The sequence below is a fragment of the Mus pahari genome, chromosome X, assembly GCF_900095145.1.
Source record: "Mus pahari chromosome X, PAHARI_EIJ_v1.1, whole genome shotgun sequence".
Lineage (NCBI taxonomy): Eukaryota > Metazoa > Chordata > Mammalia > Rodentia > Muridae > Mus > Mus pahari.
Genome location: NC_034613.1, coordinates 82433305 through 82450483, shown reverse-complemented (window position 1 = coordinate 82450483; position 17179 = coordinate 82433305). Strand labels below are relative to the sequence as shown.

At 38.2% G+C, this 17179-nt stretch overlaps 1 protein-coding gene across 1 annotated transcript in view; it reads right to left on the bottom strand.

The window, feature by feature from the left end:
- The window catches only part of Zc3h12b (zinc finger CCCH-type containing 12B), a 188963-nt gene that overhangs the window by 27056 nt on the left and 144728 nt on the right, over positions 1-17179 (bottom strand). The window contains exons 4-5 of the mRNA XM_021188089.2: positions 11366-11455; positions 9985-10745 (exon numbers count right to left, since the gene is read on the bottom strand). Of these exons, the coding sequence (XP_021043748.1) occupies positions 9985-10589 (605 nt within the window). The 5' untranslated portion in view covers positions 10590-10745; positions 11366-11455. The remainder of the gene's footprint in view (positions 1-9984; positions 10746-11365; positions 11456-17179) is intronic.

Here is a 17179-nt window from a genome sequence, read left to right as displayed (position 1 = left end):
AATTTGCCTCTTTGAACAGCCTTCCTTGTGTCACTTAAGATTGAGTACGTTCTCTTCAGGTTCTATATCCCCACTTTTGGGCACCCACAATGAGTCCTGGGAGCCACCCTTATCCCAGGTCTCTTGGACTTTCTAGAGGTTCCCCTACATGCATATCCTTTTGCACCTGGGTTACCTCACTCAGGATGATATTTTCATCATTTGTCTGAAAAATTCATGATGTCCTTATTTGTAATAGATGAATAGTATCCCACTGTATATATGAACCACATTTCCTGTATCCATTCTTCAGTTGAGTGACATCTGGGTTGCTTCTAGTTTCTGGCTATTATGAATAAGGCTGCTATGAACATAGTGGAGCACGTGTCCTTGTGATATTGTGGAGCATCTTTTAAGTGTATGCCCAGGAACAGTATAGCTGGGTCTTCAGGTAGAACTATTTCCAATTTTCTGAGGAACTGCCAGATTAATTTCCAGAGTGGTTAGATAGCTGCCCCCCCAGTAGAGAGATAGGGACACCAACCCACCTTCACATTTTTCTACCCAAATTGTTACTGTTTAAAATAAATGCAGGAACAAAAATGGAACAGAGACTGAGGGAAAGGCAGTCTAGTGACTGTCCCAACTTGGGATCCATCTCAAGGGAGACTCCAAGGCCTGACACTATTACTGATGCAATGATGTATTTTCAGACAGGAGCCTAGCATGGTGTCCCCTGATAGACTCTACCAGCAGCTGACTGAGAAAGATGCAGATACTTACAGCTAAGCATTGACATGAGGTCTGGACCCCTATGGAAGAGTTAGGGAAAGGATTGAAGGAGCTGAGGGGGATGTCATTGTCACAGGAAGACCAATGGTGTGAAATAACCTGGACTCCTGGGAGCTCCCAGAGACTAAGTCACAAACTGAAGAGTATACATGGGCTGGTCCGAGGCTCCTGGAATGTATGTAGCAGAGGACTGCCTTATCTGGCCTCAGTGGGAGAGGATGTGCCTAATCCTGTAGAGACTTGATATGTCCAGGCAAGACAGATGGGAGGGGGCAGTGGGGGGCACTCTCTCAGAGGTGAAGGGGAGAGGGGAAGAACTCTGTGAGGGGGGATAGGAGAGGGCACAATACTTGGGTTGTAAATAAATGAAATAATTAATCAGAAAGATTGAGTATGTTGTGCTTTCATTTTCATTCAGTTCTAAAAAATTTTACTTTCCTTCTTGATTTCTGTCTTGAGCCATTCTTTATTTAGTAGTAAGCTGTTTAGTTTCCATGAGTTTGTATACTTTCTGCTTTTTGCTTGTTTTTACTGATACCCAGCTTTAATCCATGGAGGTCAGATAGGATGCAGGGTATCATTTCAATTTCTTGTATCTGTTGATACTTGCTTCATACTCTAGCATGTGGTCAGTTTTGGTGGAAGTTCCATAAATTACTGAGTAGAAAATATATTCTTTACTGTTTGGGTGAAATATTCTGTGAGCAGCTTATATATGCTTGTGGAAAGAGAGAAATAGTAAATATGAGTTTAAGGGGCTTTCTGAAGGTATTTGTGATTTTAAGAAGTACTCCTGCAAACTTTATATGACCCAGCACAGGGGAAGGCCAGGGCCAAGAAGTGGGAGTGGGTGGGTAGGGGAGCAGGGGCAGGGGGAGGGTATGGGGAACTTTAGGGATAGCATTTGAAATATAAATAAAAAAAAAAAAAAGAAGTACTCCTGCAGAATAGAATGTTTTGCCTCCCCTTTAACACCTGTATCTTTTTTTTTGTTTTGGGTTTTTGTTTTGTTTTGTTTGTTTGTTTTTGTTTTTGTTTTTGCTTTTTTTGAGACAGGGTTTCTCTGTGTAGTCCTGGCTGTCCTGGAATTCATTCTGTAGACCAGGCTGGCTTCGAACTCAGAAATCTGCCTGCCTCTGCCTCCCAAGTGCTGGGATTAAAGGTGTGTGCCACCACTGCCTGATCTAAATAAAACTGACTGAATGACACCTTTCATCTTCAAGGAAAGCTCATTAAGATGCAGGTGTTAAGATGGGCAGTGAAGAGACACCATGATCAGAGCAACTCTTATGAAACAAAACATTTACTGTGACTTGCTCACAGTTTCAGAGGTTTAGTCCATTCTCATCATGGTGGGAAGCATGGCAGCACACAAATAGACATGATGCTGGAGAATTAGCTTCGAGTTCTCCATCTGGATCCATGAATAGGAGGAAGAGAGAGACTCTGGGGTTGGCCTGGAGTTTTGAAATATCAAAGTCTCCCTAGGGTAATACTTTTAACAAGACCATGCTTCCTAATTCTTTCAAACTCTGCTACTCCCAGATGACTAAGCATTGACATATATGAGCCTATGGGGGGGGGGCATTTTTATTCAAGCCACCAAAGAAGGTTTTAATCTATGTTTGGGGAAAGTGCAATTGGTAAAATCACAGCCCATGTGTTCAGGGTATTCAAGGCTCAATTTCAAACATTATATATCATTTGCAGAAGCAAGTACAGCAAATAGATAGACCGAAATAGAATAACAGTCAATTAAAAACAATGAGTGCTTCAACTCCAGAACTTCTTATGGATTAGAGGAGCATGAAAAGTATGGTGTGTATTAAGATATTAGTTACTAAGGTTAGGAACAAAAGGCAAACAAGCAGAGGAAACCTAGCAACAGAATCTGTATTCACTTCTGTTTCCCCATGTTTCCTTTCTTCATTTTAACTGAAATGAGTGTTTTGCCACCATTACCCACTTCACAGGATGGCTGATCTCCAATTATCCCTTGCTTATTTTCTGAAGATTGTGGCAACTCATAAATGGATGCATGCATTGCATTCTTCCCCTTGGTTTAATTTTGAAAGGTCATATACCCGTATGTATTTTTTTTTAATTCTGAGTTTTTTAAATATAAAATTTCAAGGTATTCTGTAATGATCCTCTAGTTTTCACAGGTGTTTGTTTTAATTTCCCTGCTTTCTTTTCATTTTCAATTTTGTAAATTTGTTTTATTTCTTTTGATTTGGCTAATTGTTTAACAATATTGTCTATCTTTTCAAAGAACCAAATTTTTTGTTTCATTTTCTTTTTTATTCTTTGAAAATCATGTACATGTAAAATGTTGAAATCCATTTAATTCTTTTTACTTGATTAAAATATAATGGGGTATAGGGAACTTTCGGGATAGCATTTGAAATGTAAATAAAGAAAATAGTAATAAATAAAAAAATATATAATTACTCCATTATATCATCTCTCTGGGGCCTCTCTTCTCTCTAATCACTCACACACCCTTTACCCCCTTTCAAATTCATGGTCTCTTATTTTTTAATTATTTATATACACATATATGTGAATAAATGTATAAATGCAACCTGCTGGTCTGTTTAGTGTTGTATACACACACACACACACACACACACACACACACACACACACACACACACTTGAGGTTGGATAACCATTTAGGAAGCTCATCTCTAGGGAAAATTAATTCTCCCTTTCTCAGCAGTTTTTAATTGTCTGTAGATCTTCATCTAATGATGGAGACACCCACAATTTCCTCCTATTAATGTTGGCTGTATTGTAGATTTATCCACTGGATCTGGAGTATCCCATAGTTACTTGTACTCTGCATTTTGACTAGTTGTAGCTTTCTTAAATGGTCTCCAATTGTGTAATGAAACTTCTTTGATGAGAGGGCAGAGCTACAGTTACTCGTATATGTATTTCAAATGCAGTTAGGAATGATAGTGGTTTAGGAAGCAGTGGTAGTAGGTTCTTCTCTGAGATTTGTGACCTCACTAGCTACTCGGTGACTAGATTTACATTGCCAGACATGATTTCCTTCCTATTAAGTAGACCTCAAGTCCAGTTAGGCAGCTGTTGATTACCACCAAGATATGTGTCACTGTTGACCCTGCTGACCATTGTTGCAGTTCGTCAATGAATGTCACAGGTGGTGAGAGTACTGAATGCTTTTCTCTCATGGTAGCTTGCATAGCACCTTCTGGAATTATGAAGGTAAGTACGCATAGGTGGAGTTTTTTGGGTTAAATCCAGCTTGGTTCCTCTAAGAGTTTTGTGTTTGAAATGTATGCTGTGTTTAGTAACAGGACTTCCCTTCAACTTTGGGAAGCAACCAAGGCTCAGTCCCAATATTACTATTTTTTCCATCTATTATTTTGGGTTTGTCTTTTTCTTGATTTTTTTTGACATCCTGATATCCAAATAAGATATTTCTTTGTTTTCTCTGAACACTTTGTTAAGTATAGTCACATATACCTATAAACTCCCAAAGTATAGGAGTAATATATTCCAAAGTTTCTGGAAAATTATTTCTTTTTAATTATCATTTTATTCTAGAATTTTCAAAAAGACTTATCCCTGATTTCTTTAGTGACCCACTAATAATAACTCAAGGCTGTAATGTTCAAATTCCACATGTGTATATTTTCTATATTTTCACTTACTATTGTTTCTTAGTTTTATTCTATTATAAAACATAAGACATTATTTTGATTAACTTTTATGTTTTAAGACCTACTTTAGCTGGGTGTGGTGGCACACGCCTTTAATCCCAGCACTCGGGAGGCAGAGGCAGGCAGATTTCTGAGTTCGAGGCCAGCCTGGTCTACAAAGTGAGTTCCAGGAATAGCCAGGGCTACACAGAGAAACCCTGTCTCGAAAAAAAAAAGACCTACTTTAATTTATAATATGTGTTGTATTTTAGAGAATGTTCCATAGGCTGGTGAGAAGACAGCATATTCCACAGCTATTGAGTGAAATATTATTTCCAGATATTTCTTAATTCTATTAAGTCTATAGTAAAGTTTTAGTAGGAAATTTGATTAATTTTATCTAGATGAGTTATCACTTTATGAGAATGGGCTATGGGTGATCTTCCATCATTGTTGTACTGGGACCTCTGTGTTTCATTATGCTCAGTAGTGCCTGCTTCATGAAATTGGTTACATCAATGATTGGTGTGTATTTATAATTTTATGTCTTCTAGATGGATAATTATTTCTATTAATATGTAGGATTCTAAAGAAAATAATAATAAAGAAAAAAGAAAAAAAAGACAGCAGTGAAAATAGTACTCTAATCTCGCTAATTTTTATGTAATGATTTAAGATATATTTGTATCATCATTTGTTGAAAATAACATGAATATTCTGCAATTTATAATTTAAAAAATGTTTTCTATAAATGGATTTAAAAACACAATATAATCATGTATTGTAAAATTATTTTCTATCCTACCAAGCAAATACATTTTAAACAAAGTTTATAATTAAAAAAACAAAAAAAAAACAAAAAATATGTAGGATTCTTCATTATATCTTCTAATTTATTTTGATTTAATGTCTACTTTGTCAGATATTAGAACAACTACTCCCTGCTTTTAGCTTCTGCCTGCTCAGCATATCATTTTCCATTCTTTTTATATTTAGTATGTGTGGTTTTCCACCAATAAAATGTGTTTCTTATAGATGTCAGATAAGTGGATCTTGCCTCTAAACCAATCATTTACTTGTTCTTTAAACTGGAGAGTTAAAACTCCATTTGTGTGTGTGTTTGGAGGGTGGGCCATACACATGTCATAGCATGTATGTGGAGGACAGAGGCCAACTTGCAGAAGCAAATTATCTTTTTACACCATATAGCTCTCCAAGTCCCTCCTGTATTAGATGTCCATATCCTTCCCTAGATTTGGAGGATTTTTGCAATAATTTAATTTTTTAATTTTGAAGATGTACTTATTTTATGATTATGATCATTTTTCCTGAATGACATGCATGCCTGATGCTTGCAGAAGTCAGAAAAATGGCATTGGATCCTCTGGAGATGGAGTTATGGATGGCTGTAAGCTGATATGTAGGTCCTGAGAACTGAACTCGGATCTCCAAGAACACTGAGTATTCTTAACAGCTAAGACACCTCTCCGGCCCCTAATATCTTTTTGAAAAGATTTACTTTTAAATGTGTGTGTGTGTGTGTGTGTGTGTGTGTGTGTGTGTGTGTGTTCCTGTGAAGGTCAGAAGATAGGTGGTTGTGAGTTGACTGATGTGGGTTCTAGAAACTGAACTCAGGCCACCTGGAAGAGCTGTCAGTACCCTTAACTGCTGAGACTTTTCTTTATTCCCGTCTTCTCTATTTTATGTATTTCAAGCATGCAATGTGTATTTCAGCTTCTTTTTCTATCCAATGCATTCTTAAGTTTGCTGTTTTATATCCTAAAATTATTGAAAATGGTAGTTATGCTTGCTTATTTTTTCTACTGTTGTCTGAATGTAACAGTTCCTACTACTGCCTTATGTTTTATCTAGATTATCAGTAATGCACACTGCTGTATTTTAACTTGATTTAGTTATTCATTTCAATTATTTAGTCCACGTTACTGATTTTCTGAAGCAACCCTTGAATTCAGAACTTCGTGTAATTGACTTATAAAACTGACTTCCTTACTTTATTCATCTGTGTGACTCATGAATGTGAACTTGCATTATCCAGAAGAGCACTCAGAACCCTTCTCTGCCGAGCCATCTCTCGAGTCACTTCTGCTATACTTTACTGAGAAATGGACTGAATTCAAATGTAATGACTAAATTTTTGGGTAGAGGACATTTCAATAGGGTGTATCGTTCAAGCTGTAGCATAGTTACTGTTCATTGCACTTATTCAAGTCTACAGTAAGATAAAGACACAAGGAAAAGCGGCTGTGTAGATAGCTCAGGGGTTCAGAGCACTTGCTGCTGTTGCAGATGACTGGAGCTTAGTTCCCGGCACTCAAGTTGTGTTGCTTACAACTGTGTATAACTTCAGCTCCAGGTGACCCAATGCCCTCTTCTAGCCTCCATGGGCTCATGCATTCATATGCACATGCATACATGCACACATACAAACAAACACATCTTTAAAAAAAGAAGAAAATGTAGAGCAGACTGGTATGAAAAATGTAAAGTCTGTTCAGGAAATGAGAGTAGGTTTAAAGTTGTGGAGAAGGGAGATGAAGCATCTGTAACTATTAGAGATTAGAGACATTAAAGAGAAATCTCCCTTGAATGCGAAAGGTTTTTTTTTTTCATGGTAAAGTCACATGTTGTGACAATGTTAAAACATTTGTAAGGAGAGAGCTTAAACTGAAAATGCAGCTGAAGGGTTTCTCTGCTCAAAAATAACTGTCTAGGAAAGTGTTTTTCCCTGGTTCAGCAACAAGGGCATACAAAGGCTAGTACTGCTGTGACAGAAGAGAGCCAGACTACATCTTGCCTTCCCAGCTGACCTTGGAAGCATCATACCCACAGACATATGAAATGAGAGACTTGGGGGTTATCAAGTCTTGTGCCAACGTTCCTGAGAGGTGTTGAGACCAGGCAATCCACTTGTAAGGAGTCCCTAAAAGTCCATTTCAGGAAACTAGGAAAGTGAAGTGTAAGTTGCAATGAAAACTCCAGGCTTTTGGAGGTACTAGTACAATAAAACCTCTACTGAGCAAATCTGAAGGTTTCCATGGAGCAATTGAAGAGATATGTGTTACAGGGAGCTGACCTGGGGGAGTAGGGATTCCCAAGCTTATTGGAACCCAGATGATGTCATCATAAGTCCCAGATATGACACAGGAGGTGTAGGATTCCCCTGCTGGGCTTTGCTTTGCTTTAATCGAATTTTTCCTTGCTATTATCAGGCTCCTCCATTTGGAACGGGATTGTTTATTCTGGAGCGTTGTAGGTTAGAAGTATGTAACTTGTTTCCTGATTTTATAGATATTCACAGTTAAGAGATCCTCTTGAGTTTTAGAACAGATTTTATACTCTAGAGTAGTGTTGGGATGGACTAAATGCATTTGAAACGGAGTCTTTAGAGTCTTGAGCTGGAATGTTATGGTCTAAAGTTATATATTTGGGAATAAAATTGAATGGTAGAGTTGTCAACATTAACTTTGACTGTTAACTTGATTGAAGTTGGAATTTGCATGAGAATATACCTTTGGCTGTATCTGTGAGGTTGTTCCTAGAAAGGATTAACTAACAAAGACCCATCAGGAATGAACTGCAGGCCCAGACTGAATGGAAGGAGAAATGTAGCTGAAGAACTGCTTTCATCTTTTTGTGCTTTCAGACTGTGAATGAGTGTAACCTGTTGCCTTATGTTTCTGCCACCATACCTTCCCAAGCATGATGGGCTGTACCATCAAACTCTGTGCCAGAATAAGAACTTCTTTTCTTAAGCTCTTTCTGTAGGGTATTTTGTCATATAAATGAGAAAAACAACTAATAAATTCTTCTCTTTCTTCCTGCCTTTCAATGGTTCCCTTCCTCTCAATAGTCTCCCCATTTGCTGTGGTGGGACCCCCACACACACACACACCATGTATACATATATGTATATATTTAAACTTAAATTCTGCATATAAGAGAAAATATGTGTTGCTTTTTTTCCTTCATTTCAGTTTAGACCTGTTCTCTCTCCCTCATCTCTTTTTCTACTTCTGTGCCATATGTAATATTTATGCTTTTAAATCTATACTAGACACAGAAGAAAAAAGTCAGCCTTCCTCCTCCCCAAATCTGAGTTATTTTACTTGGAATGATAAATCTCTGGCTCACTCAATTTTCCTTCAAAGAAAACATCTTTCTGCATATATTTCCTTATCCATTAATTGGCCTACAGGCATTGAGACTGATTGTATATTTTGGTTCTTCTGAATAGTGTACCAAGAACCATGCAAGTATCTCTGTGGCATTCTTGGATCCTTCAGTTCTACATCCAGGACTAGTATACCTGGACCACACGCTAGTTCTAGTTTTAGTTTGTGAGAAATCAGCACACTGTTTCTCATAGTGATAACAGTCTCGCCAGAAGTCAGTTTATTAGTTTCCCATTGTTATTATAACAAATTACTACATGTATAGAAATTACTAATTTATAGTTTTTTAAAAAAAGATTTATTATTATATCTAAGTACACTGTAGCTGTCTTCAGATGCACCAGAAGAGGGCGTCAGATTTAAACTCAGGACCTTCGGAAGAGCAGTCAGTGCTCTTAACCACTGAGCCATCTCTCCAGCCCACTATTTTATAGTTTAAGAGATCAGAAATCTAAAATCAAAGTTCTGGCAAGGCTGCTTTCTTTCTTCAGGCTTAAGATGTTTCCTAACACTTTTCAGCTTTTCGATTCTACCTTCACTCCTGTGCTCATGGCCCTCTTCTTACACTCTCATTTCTTATTTCTGTGGCATGTCTTGCTATTTATTCTTGTCCTCTAGCAGCAAAACTTGGCTAATCTTAATCATACAAGGTAACATCTCCCAACTCAAACTTCTTAAGTTAAAGATATATACAAGGTATGTTTTACTATTTAACAGACTTACAGGCTTCAGAGTTTAGCATGTGGATATCTTTGTGGGGTAAATATTTATCCTACCATGGATAATCATTGAGTTTAGAAAAATCACAGAGATGTCGGTAGTACATCTTTAAGGGTATAAAGATAAGGAGAGTGTAATTTCTAGGTTGGGAAATGACATGAATACAGGTAGTGGATAAGATACCAGCATAATTTATAAGAAGACCATTAAAGAGACTAAGATAAATGATGCAATTAAGTGGGAGGAGAAAAGTCCAGATCACACTTTTGCCTTGAAGGCAGAAAGAAAGATCCCAGTTTTCTGTATTAGTGATTGGGAGTTACAGGAAGTGTCTAAGTGACACTTCAACTGGCAAGGTGTAAGCAGTGGTTTTGAAGATGACAGGACATTGGCTGAAATAGTTTGACTCTGTTGAAGCGTCACTAATATCTAATATTTCATCAAAAATATTTGAAGATAAATTGGTAGCAATACCAAAGGAGAATGAAAAGTCAAGAGAATGATAATTTTAGACTGTGTCCATCTCTAGGCATGTGAGACACAAACAACAAAGAACTTCTTACGATGCTTTGTAATAGAAAACAATTTCTGTTTTAGAAGGAGAGGAAAAAAAAATCCACGAGGCTTACCTCATTGCCACATTACTTCCATCAATAACAATTGGTCTTAAATTATCACTATTGTCTATCTCATCTTCAAGAGACAATTCGGGGCTTGCAATCTCTCTGGAGTTAGCTCCTCGGGGCAATAAGAGACTCAAGTTGACTTGTGCTTCCGAATCACCTTTGTTTCCAAGTCTGACAAGCTCTGCTAATACATCATTAATGAGTGATTCTGGGCCTAGTTTATTAAGCACTGTTTGAATTTGTTCTTCTGCATAACCCAACTTTAGAGCAAAATCCATCTTGGCTTGGTATTCCTTCTCCAAGTCTATCTTCCCATCCTGTAAAATGCTGCTCTGGGAGAAGCTTGGCCGGTCCAGGCAGGGTGACCTACAGAGAGGGCGATGTGGCTTGGAGGGCATCTCTTTCTTCTTCAATTGAAGATCTGTAGCTTGGTAGCTGGTGTGGCCACTTTTACAGCTCATCTGCTCAGGGTCGTTCTCAGAGTTCGCCCATTCTTCAGGATCAGCATTGCCTCGGTCTGTACTGCCCTCCTGCTTTGGCTGTTGCTTCTCTTCCTTGGAAGCACTCTTCTCCATTTTTGGTGTCTCCACTGCAGCTGTGGCCGTCATCCCGTTCACTGGGTGCTCTGAGATCTAATCAGCTATTTTTCTTTTTAACCTGCTTGGAATCCATGTACAGTGGCATTCCTCTAGAGTAGAATGTGGGGGGAGCAATGGTGCAAGAATTTGTCTGTTTGGTTTTGTATGTTCAGATGTTAGCAGTCTCTACAAATAAACACATATGGCATAATCATATATAGTAACATTCTGGGAAAAACAGAAAATACACAGTTTTTCCCTCAGGAATTACAGATTCTCTCGGATTTGACTTTCCTGCTTACAATGGTATAAAGAGTCATTAGTTCCAATAGTTCTAGATGAAATTTCACTAAGGGTAATAAAAGTATAACCCCTAAAACCATAGCTAAAGTTATTACAAATTTGAGAGAAATTGCATAAGTTTGTGTGTGTGTGTGTGTGTGTGTGTGTGTGTGTGTGTGTGTTGACAAGACTCTTTTTCTTCCTTTGGTGAGGGAGAGTATTACTAGATACACACCAGATCTGTTTTGTTAAGACTGCAATCTACTGCTGAAAAGCGTATCCTCATCATTATTGTTTACAAAATATTAAGAATCTCATCTTCTAGGGAAATTGAATAGAGATTAAAATTGCTTTTAGACAACTAAAGTATCATGCAAGGGAAACATTTCAAAGACATATTCTAGGTATGAGAAAGTGTGTGTGTATGTGTGTGCAAACTCATTCCTTAATATATCTGCCACCTCTTTTACTCATTGTAGGTGGTAAACAAAAGGAACAAACCAGCTATGCACAGTGACGCATACCTCAAGTCCCATTAATTCAGGAGGCCAAGACAGGAGGTTCCCTTGAGCCTTGGGAGAGATATCCCTCCCCATAGGCAACAGAGGGAGACCCTGTAAAATAGAAACAAAATATCAACTCAACTTGTTTGATAAACATTAGACTATTCATTACAGAAGAGGATTAGATGCAATTTTATTTCTAACTCCTCATATACACACTCCAACTGTCCTGGCAGTTTTCAGTTCTTTTTCATCTTTTGGGATTTGAACTTTTTTTTTTAATGTGTGAAATGAAGATGTTAATTGATATCTCACAGAATAATTGTAAGGATTACATGAAAAGAATGATGAAGATACTTAGAAAAGTCAATAGAATGCAGTAAATTCTCAATATACATAAAGGAAGCAGCAGATTCCACAGTGTGCAAGGTTTTACTTTGGGACAGTGTTTTACACTATAGCCCAGGCTGGCTTTGAACTCAGAAATCCTCTGGCTCAACTTCCTGAGTAGAAAAAGTATAAATGGAAGTTACTACATCTGTTTCAGAGCAGGGAGGTTTGGTAAGGTGGGGACATCATCTTAGAGACAGGGGAGGAGGAATGGAATGAGGAACAGTCAGAGGGCAAACCAGGAGGGGGAAAATGACCCGACTGTAAAAAAAAAAAAGATTAAATAATAATAATAGTAATAATAGTAATAACAATAATAAATGAAAAAGTGAATAGAATTAAACCTGGGTAATCTAGTGTGCATTCCTGGCACTCAGAAGACTGACTTCGGAATCAATGAGAATGATACTGCTTCAAAACAGCAAAAAAATAAGTACAAGTGAATATGCGATCATTTGCAACTTAATCTAAAGCAGCAGAGAAACATATGCTGGCAAAATTCCAAATATTGTCTCATGGAAATTTCACCAAGCCAAAAGGTCAGTTTTCTATTTTCTTCTCCTAACCACAATCTTTTCATTTTGTAACAAAATTCATCAGGTTTGCACTTGCACAGAACAGTTTTCCATGCTCAGTTTTATTTTAATCCATTTCAAAATGTGGTACACAATACCCACTGAAAATAGAACCACCTTGCCATGTTTATTAAACTAAGATAGTTAAATGCTAAAATAATGTCCAATAGCCATATAGGGTAGAGCTATACAGATACAACAAAAAAGTAATCTTGATTGTCTTCAAGTGCCTAAGCCACTAGATAATTGTTTTGTAAGAATACATTTAATTAGTAAGTTAATTTCAAAATATACCCTCATCCAAAAAAGAGCTTGAACAGAATTACTCTGTATGGATGAACATAGATTATTAAAAAAATTCTAAGAAATCTAAGTGCTAGGCATGAGCTACCACCCAACAAGGTATTGATTAGGAAGGGACAAAAGACCTTCATAATACTATGTTATTTCCCGTGCTCTTGGTTGCTCAGAGAAAATAAATTGTAAGTCCTTATTGATGAAAACAAAATATATTTTGTAGCAGAACATAGAGAAACCTATTTGGAACTGGAACATATCATGTTAAATGAGGTTCAGAGAGACAAAAATAAAATGGTTCTCATAAGCAGATGCTAGCTTCTAAATTTTATATGTGTTTATTTATGTGACAGTCTGTGTAGAGCCCAGGAAAGGGAGTAAAAGGGGCTTTAAGTGAGGGGGAATAGTAGTATCTATGTGATATGAAAGTGGAAAGGGAAATACTGGTGGTATACAGGTTTCAGGAGGCCTGGGAACATGGAGATGGAGGAACAAAGGGGATTAACCCAAACTAAAGATGTATGAAAACATAAGCAAGCCTGTTATTTAGTAAGGTAATTAAAAATAAAAACTAAAAATGGTAAAACTAACACTGTGCTCTAAAGATATAAATTATTTGGAGTAAATGTGGATATATTAAAGGAATGAAATAAAGGAAGGTATAAAAAAGGTAAACTACATACTGGCAAGTTTAAATAGTGGAAGGGAAAGGAAGTAGTGAAAATTACTGTTAGGGAAGGGAAAGGAAAATAAGATATTATAGAAATTACAAAATAAAATGAGTCTCTCTTGGTCTTTTGTTCTCATTTGTTGTATTTGTGTGCTGTAATTTTTCTAATGTGGGGTGAATGAGTAATGCTCCCCCTCCCATACTGATTTTGTTCTGTGAATTCTTCCAACCTTGTCCTGTTGTCTGTAGTCTCAGCTACAGAAGAAATGGATCATTTCTTCTCAATAAATATGAGAATGGGAAAAACATGAGGCTTTTAAAAATAAACAATAACTAAACTGAGAAATCACAATAGAGGAATCTCAAATGCCTGAGAAGCACCTAAAGAAATGTTCAAAGTCTTTAGTGATCAGAGAAATGCAAACCAAAATGCCCCTGAGATTCCACCTTATACCAATCAGAATGGCTAAGATCAAAACCACAGGTGATAACACATGGAGAGGATGTGGAAAAAGAGGAACACTCCTCCACTGCTGGTGGGATTGCAAACTGGTACAACCACTCTGGAAATCAATCTGGAGGTTCCTCGGAAAATTGCAAATAGATCTACCTGGAGACCCAGATATACCACTCTTAGGAATATACCCAAAAGATGTCCCACCATACCACAGGGGCACGTGTTTTACTATGTTCATAGCAGCCTTATTTGTGATAGCCAGAAGCTGGAAATAGCACAGATGTCTCACAATAGAAGAATGGATACAGAAAATGTGGCTCATTTACACAATGGAAAACTACTCAGCTATTAAGAATGAGGGCACCCTGAGTTTTGCAGGCAAATGGAGGGAACTAGACAATATCATCCTGAGTGAGGTAACTCAGACACAAAAGGACATGCATGGTATGTACTCATTAATAAGTGGATATTAGCCAAAAAGGTACAGAATACCCAAGATACAGTCCACAGAACTCAAAAATCTCAACAATCTGAAGTGCCCAAGTGAGGATACCTCAGTCCCACTTGGGAGGGAGAAGAAAGCAATCATGGGACACAGAGGGAGGTAGGGACGTGGGAGGGAAAGTGGACAGGGGTGGGGTTGGGGAAGAGAGGGGAACCTGATCTGGTACTGGGTGAGGGAAAAGGACTGAAGGTCTGAGGGCCAGCATGGAAGAATGGAAACAGGCAACCTCAGAAGGAGGTGTGTGTGGGGGGGGGGAGGACCTTCCAGAGTGCGCCAGAGACCCGGGAGGTGAGAGACTCCCAGGACTCAAAGGGAGGGACCTTAGATGAAATGCCAGACAGTAGGGAAAGGGAACTTATAGAGCCCACCTCCACCAGGAAGACAGGACATCAAGTGAGTGATGGGGTTGCCATCCCACAGTAAAAACCATAATTGTTCCTGTATGAAAGAACTGCAGGTATGGAAATGGAGAGGAGCCTGAGGAAAAGAAGGTCCAGTGACAGGCCCAAAGTGGGATCCAGCTCAAGGGGAGGTCCCAAGGCCTGACACTATTACTGAGGCTATGACCACACTCTGGAAGACCCAACAAGCAGCTGAAAGAGTCAGATGCAGATATTTGCACCCAACCAATGGACAGAAGCTGCTGACCCCTGTGGTTGAATTAGTGGAAAGCTGGAAGAAACTGAGGTTGAGGGCGACTCTGTAGGAAGACCAGCATTCTCAATTAAACTGGACCTCTGAGATCTCTCAGACACTGGACCACCAACCGGGCAGCAAACATTAGCTTATATGAGGCCCCAACACATACACAGCAGAGGACTGCCTGGTCTGGGTTCAGTCAGAGAAGATGCACCTAACCCTCAAGAGACTGGAGGCCCCAGTCTCTTTACACTTTCACCCCAAGGAGTTTAGAGGTCTGGTTGGGTGGGTGGTGGGTGGTGGAGACATCCTTGTGGAGATAGGGGGTGGGGAGGAGTTATGGGATATAGCACAGTCAGATGGTGGACAGGGGGAATGGGGGAATAAAATCTGGAGTGTAAATAAGTAAATAAATAATAAATTACAATTGAAGTACTACTAAAATTATAGTAGGAATAGATGAAACGGACCAACAAAGATAAAAAAGGAATCAGAAGAAAAATGTTTGCCTAATAAAAACTCAGAAACTAAGTTAAACAAAGATATAAAGGGCAATAAAATAAAAAGACATTCAAGTTTTAGTAATACAGTAAAAATTGTACGGCAAAAAGAAACATGGGAAGCACAAAAGGCAAATTAAGATGTATGTTGTAATATTGGGCACTGACAGTTACAAGCATAATGTGGTAGAGAGGGATTGTTGGGCTTCTGAATTCTTTGATGCTGGGGCTGAGGAATATATATATATAATGTGTGTGTGTGTGTGAGAGAGAGAGAGATGATAATGCTTTTGTAGCTTCCTGTCTGTGCATAAATCCTTAACATTGGATGTATCAGGCCCGGTGGCATATGCCTGTGATTTCAGCTCTTGGAAGGTAGAGGAAGGAGGAGAAGGAGTCCAAGGTCAACTTTGGCTGTACAGTGAGCTCAAGGCCAGCTCAAAAAGTAAAAATAAAAATCAGGATTCTCAGCTAACCATACTTGACATTGAAGTCTATGGGCTGAGTGGGTTCTCTATTCTCTAGAGGCTCTTCAGATGGTATCCCTTGAGGTGGCTAATATTCTAACCACGGTTGGAGTTGGGTTGTAAGAAGCAATCGCGGCACTAAGATCAGTAAAGGCAAATTACCTGTTTTTACATTTTCAAAACCTGGTAAATATTATTCAACCTGCTGTAAGGATGAAGCTATGAGTTTCAAGGAGTCTACTGTAGTTGTAGAGTTTTCAGAATCCACAGTAGTAAATAGAATATAGGGGCTTCCAAAGATTCATCTACCTGCTGTTCAGGGATATTAAAGCCCAGATTTATGGGTTCTTTTCTAAGCCACAGAATTAAAGGCACTTTTTTCCTATGCACTTCACTATTTAGGTTGTTACTTTTGACATCTCTTTTAGGTTTGTCTGTCTATCTATCTTGCTCTCCACAACTATCTCTAAGTATGGCCTAGGAGCAGTGGCCAGCTAAACTTGGACTTTACTTCCTGACTTATGATTATTCTTTGAGTCCTGGAGTAGTTCAGTTTTAAACAAATTCCTTATCATTACAGTGCCCATATACTGCTCCCATGCCAAGTTATAGAAAATGACAGAGTGGAATTTCACTTTACTTCTAACCCATCTGCTGGCAGAATCACCATCTCATCAGAACTGGCAACTGAATCTGAGGGTTTTGATTGTTGCAGGCTATCTTTTGGGCAGGAGTGCAAGTGCTTTCACTAGGATTCCATCTTAATTTTGTTTCCTGTTGTTATGATAAAATGCTCTAAGAAAAGCAACTTAAGGGAAAAAATTGTTTTAGCTGATAGTTTATGTTACAGTCCTTTATGGTAGGGAAGTCACAGAGGCAGGAGCTTTAAAGCAGTTGGGTTTCATTATGTCCACAGGAAGTGAATATATTCATGCATTGCTTAGCTTATATGATTCAGAATCTCGTGCCTAGAGAATGGTGCCCTCCCATAGTGGGTAGGACTTCCCACATCAATTAGTATAAGAAAGAAGATCTTACATAAATATGCTTAGAAGACAACAGCCCAGGTAATTATAGAATTTAGTAAAGTGACAGTTAACACTAACCATCACATACCCACGAGCCTATCTTCTGAATGAAACTTCTGCTTCTTCTCCTCATTCTGGGGACCCACAGAGCTGGAACTGTTGTTTGCCTCCCTTATTCTTTTCATTAAATCTTTCTTTTTCTTCTTACTTTTTTGGTCATCTTCTTACCTGTCTGAATTTTCAAACTATTCCTTTATATCTTTCTTTGCAATTAAATCTAAATTTTTGTTTGTTTGTTTTGTTTTTT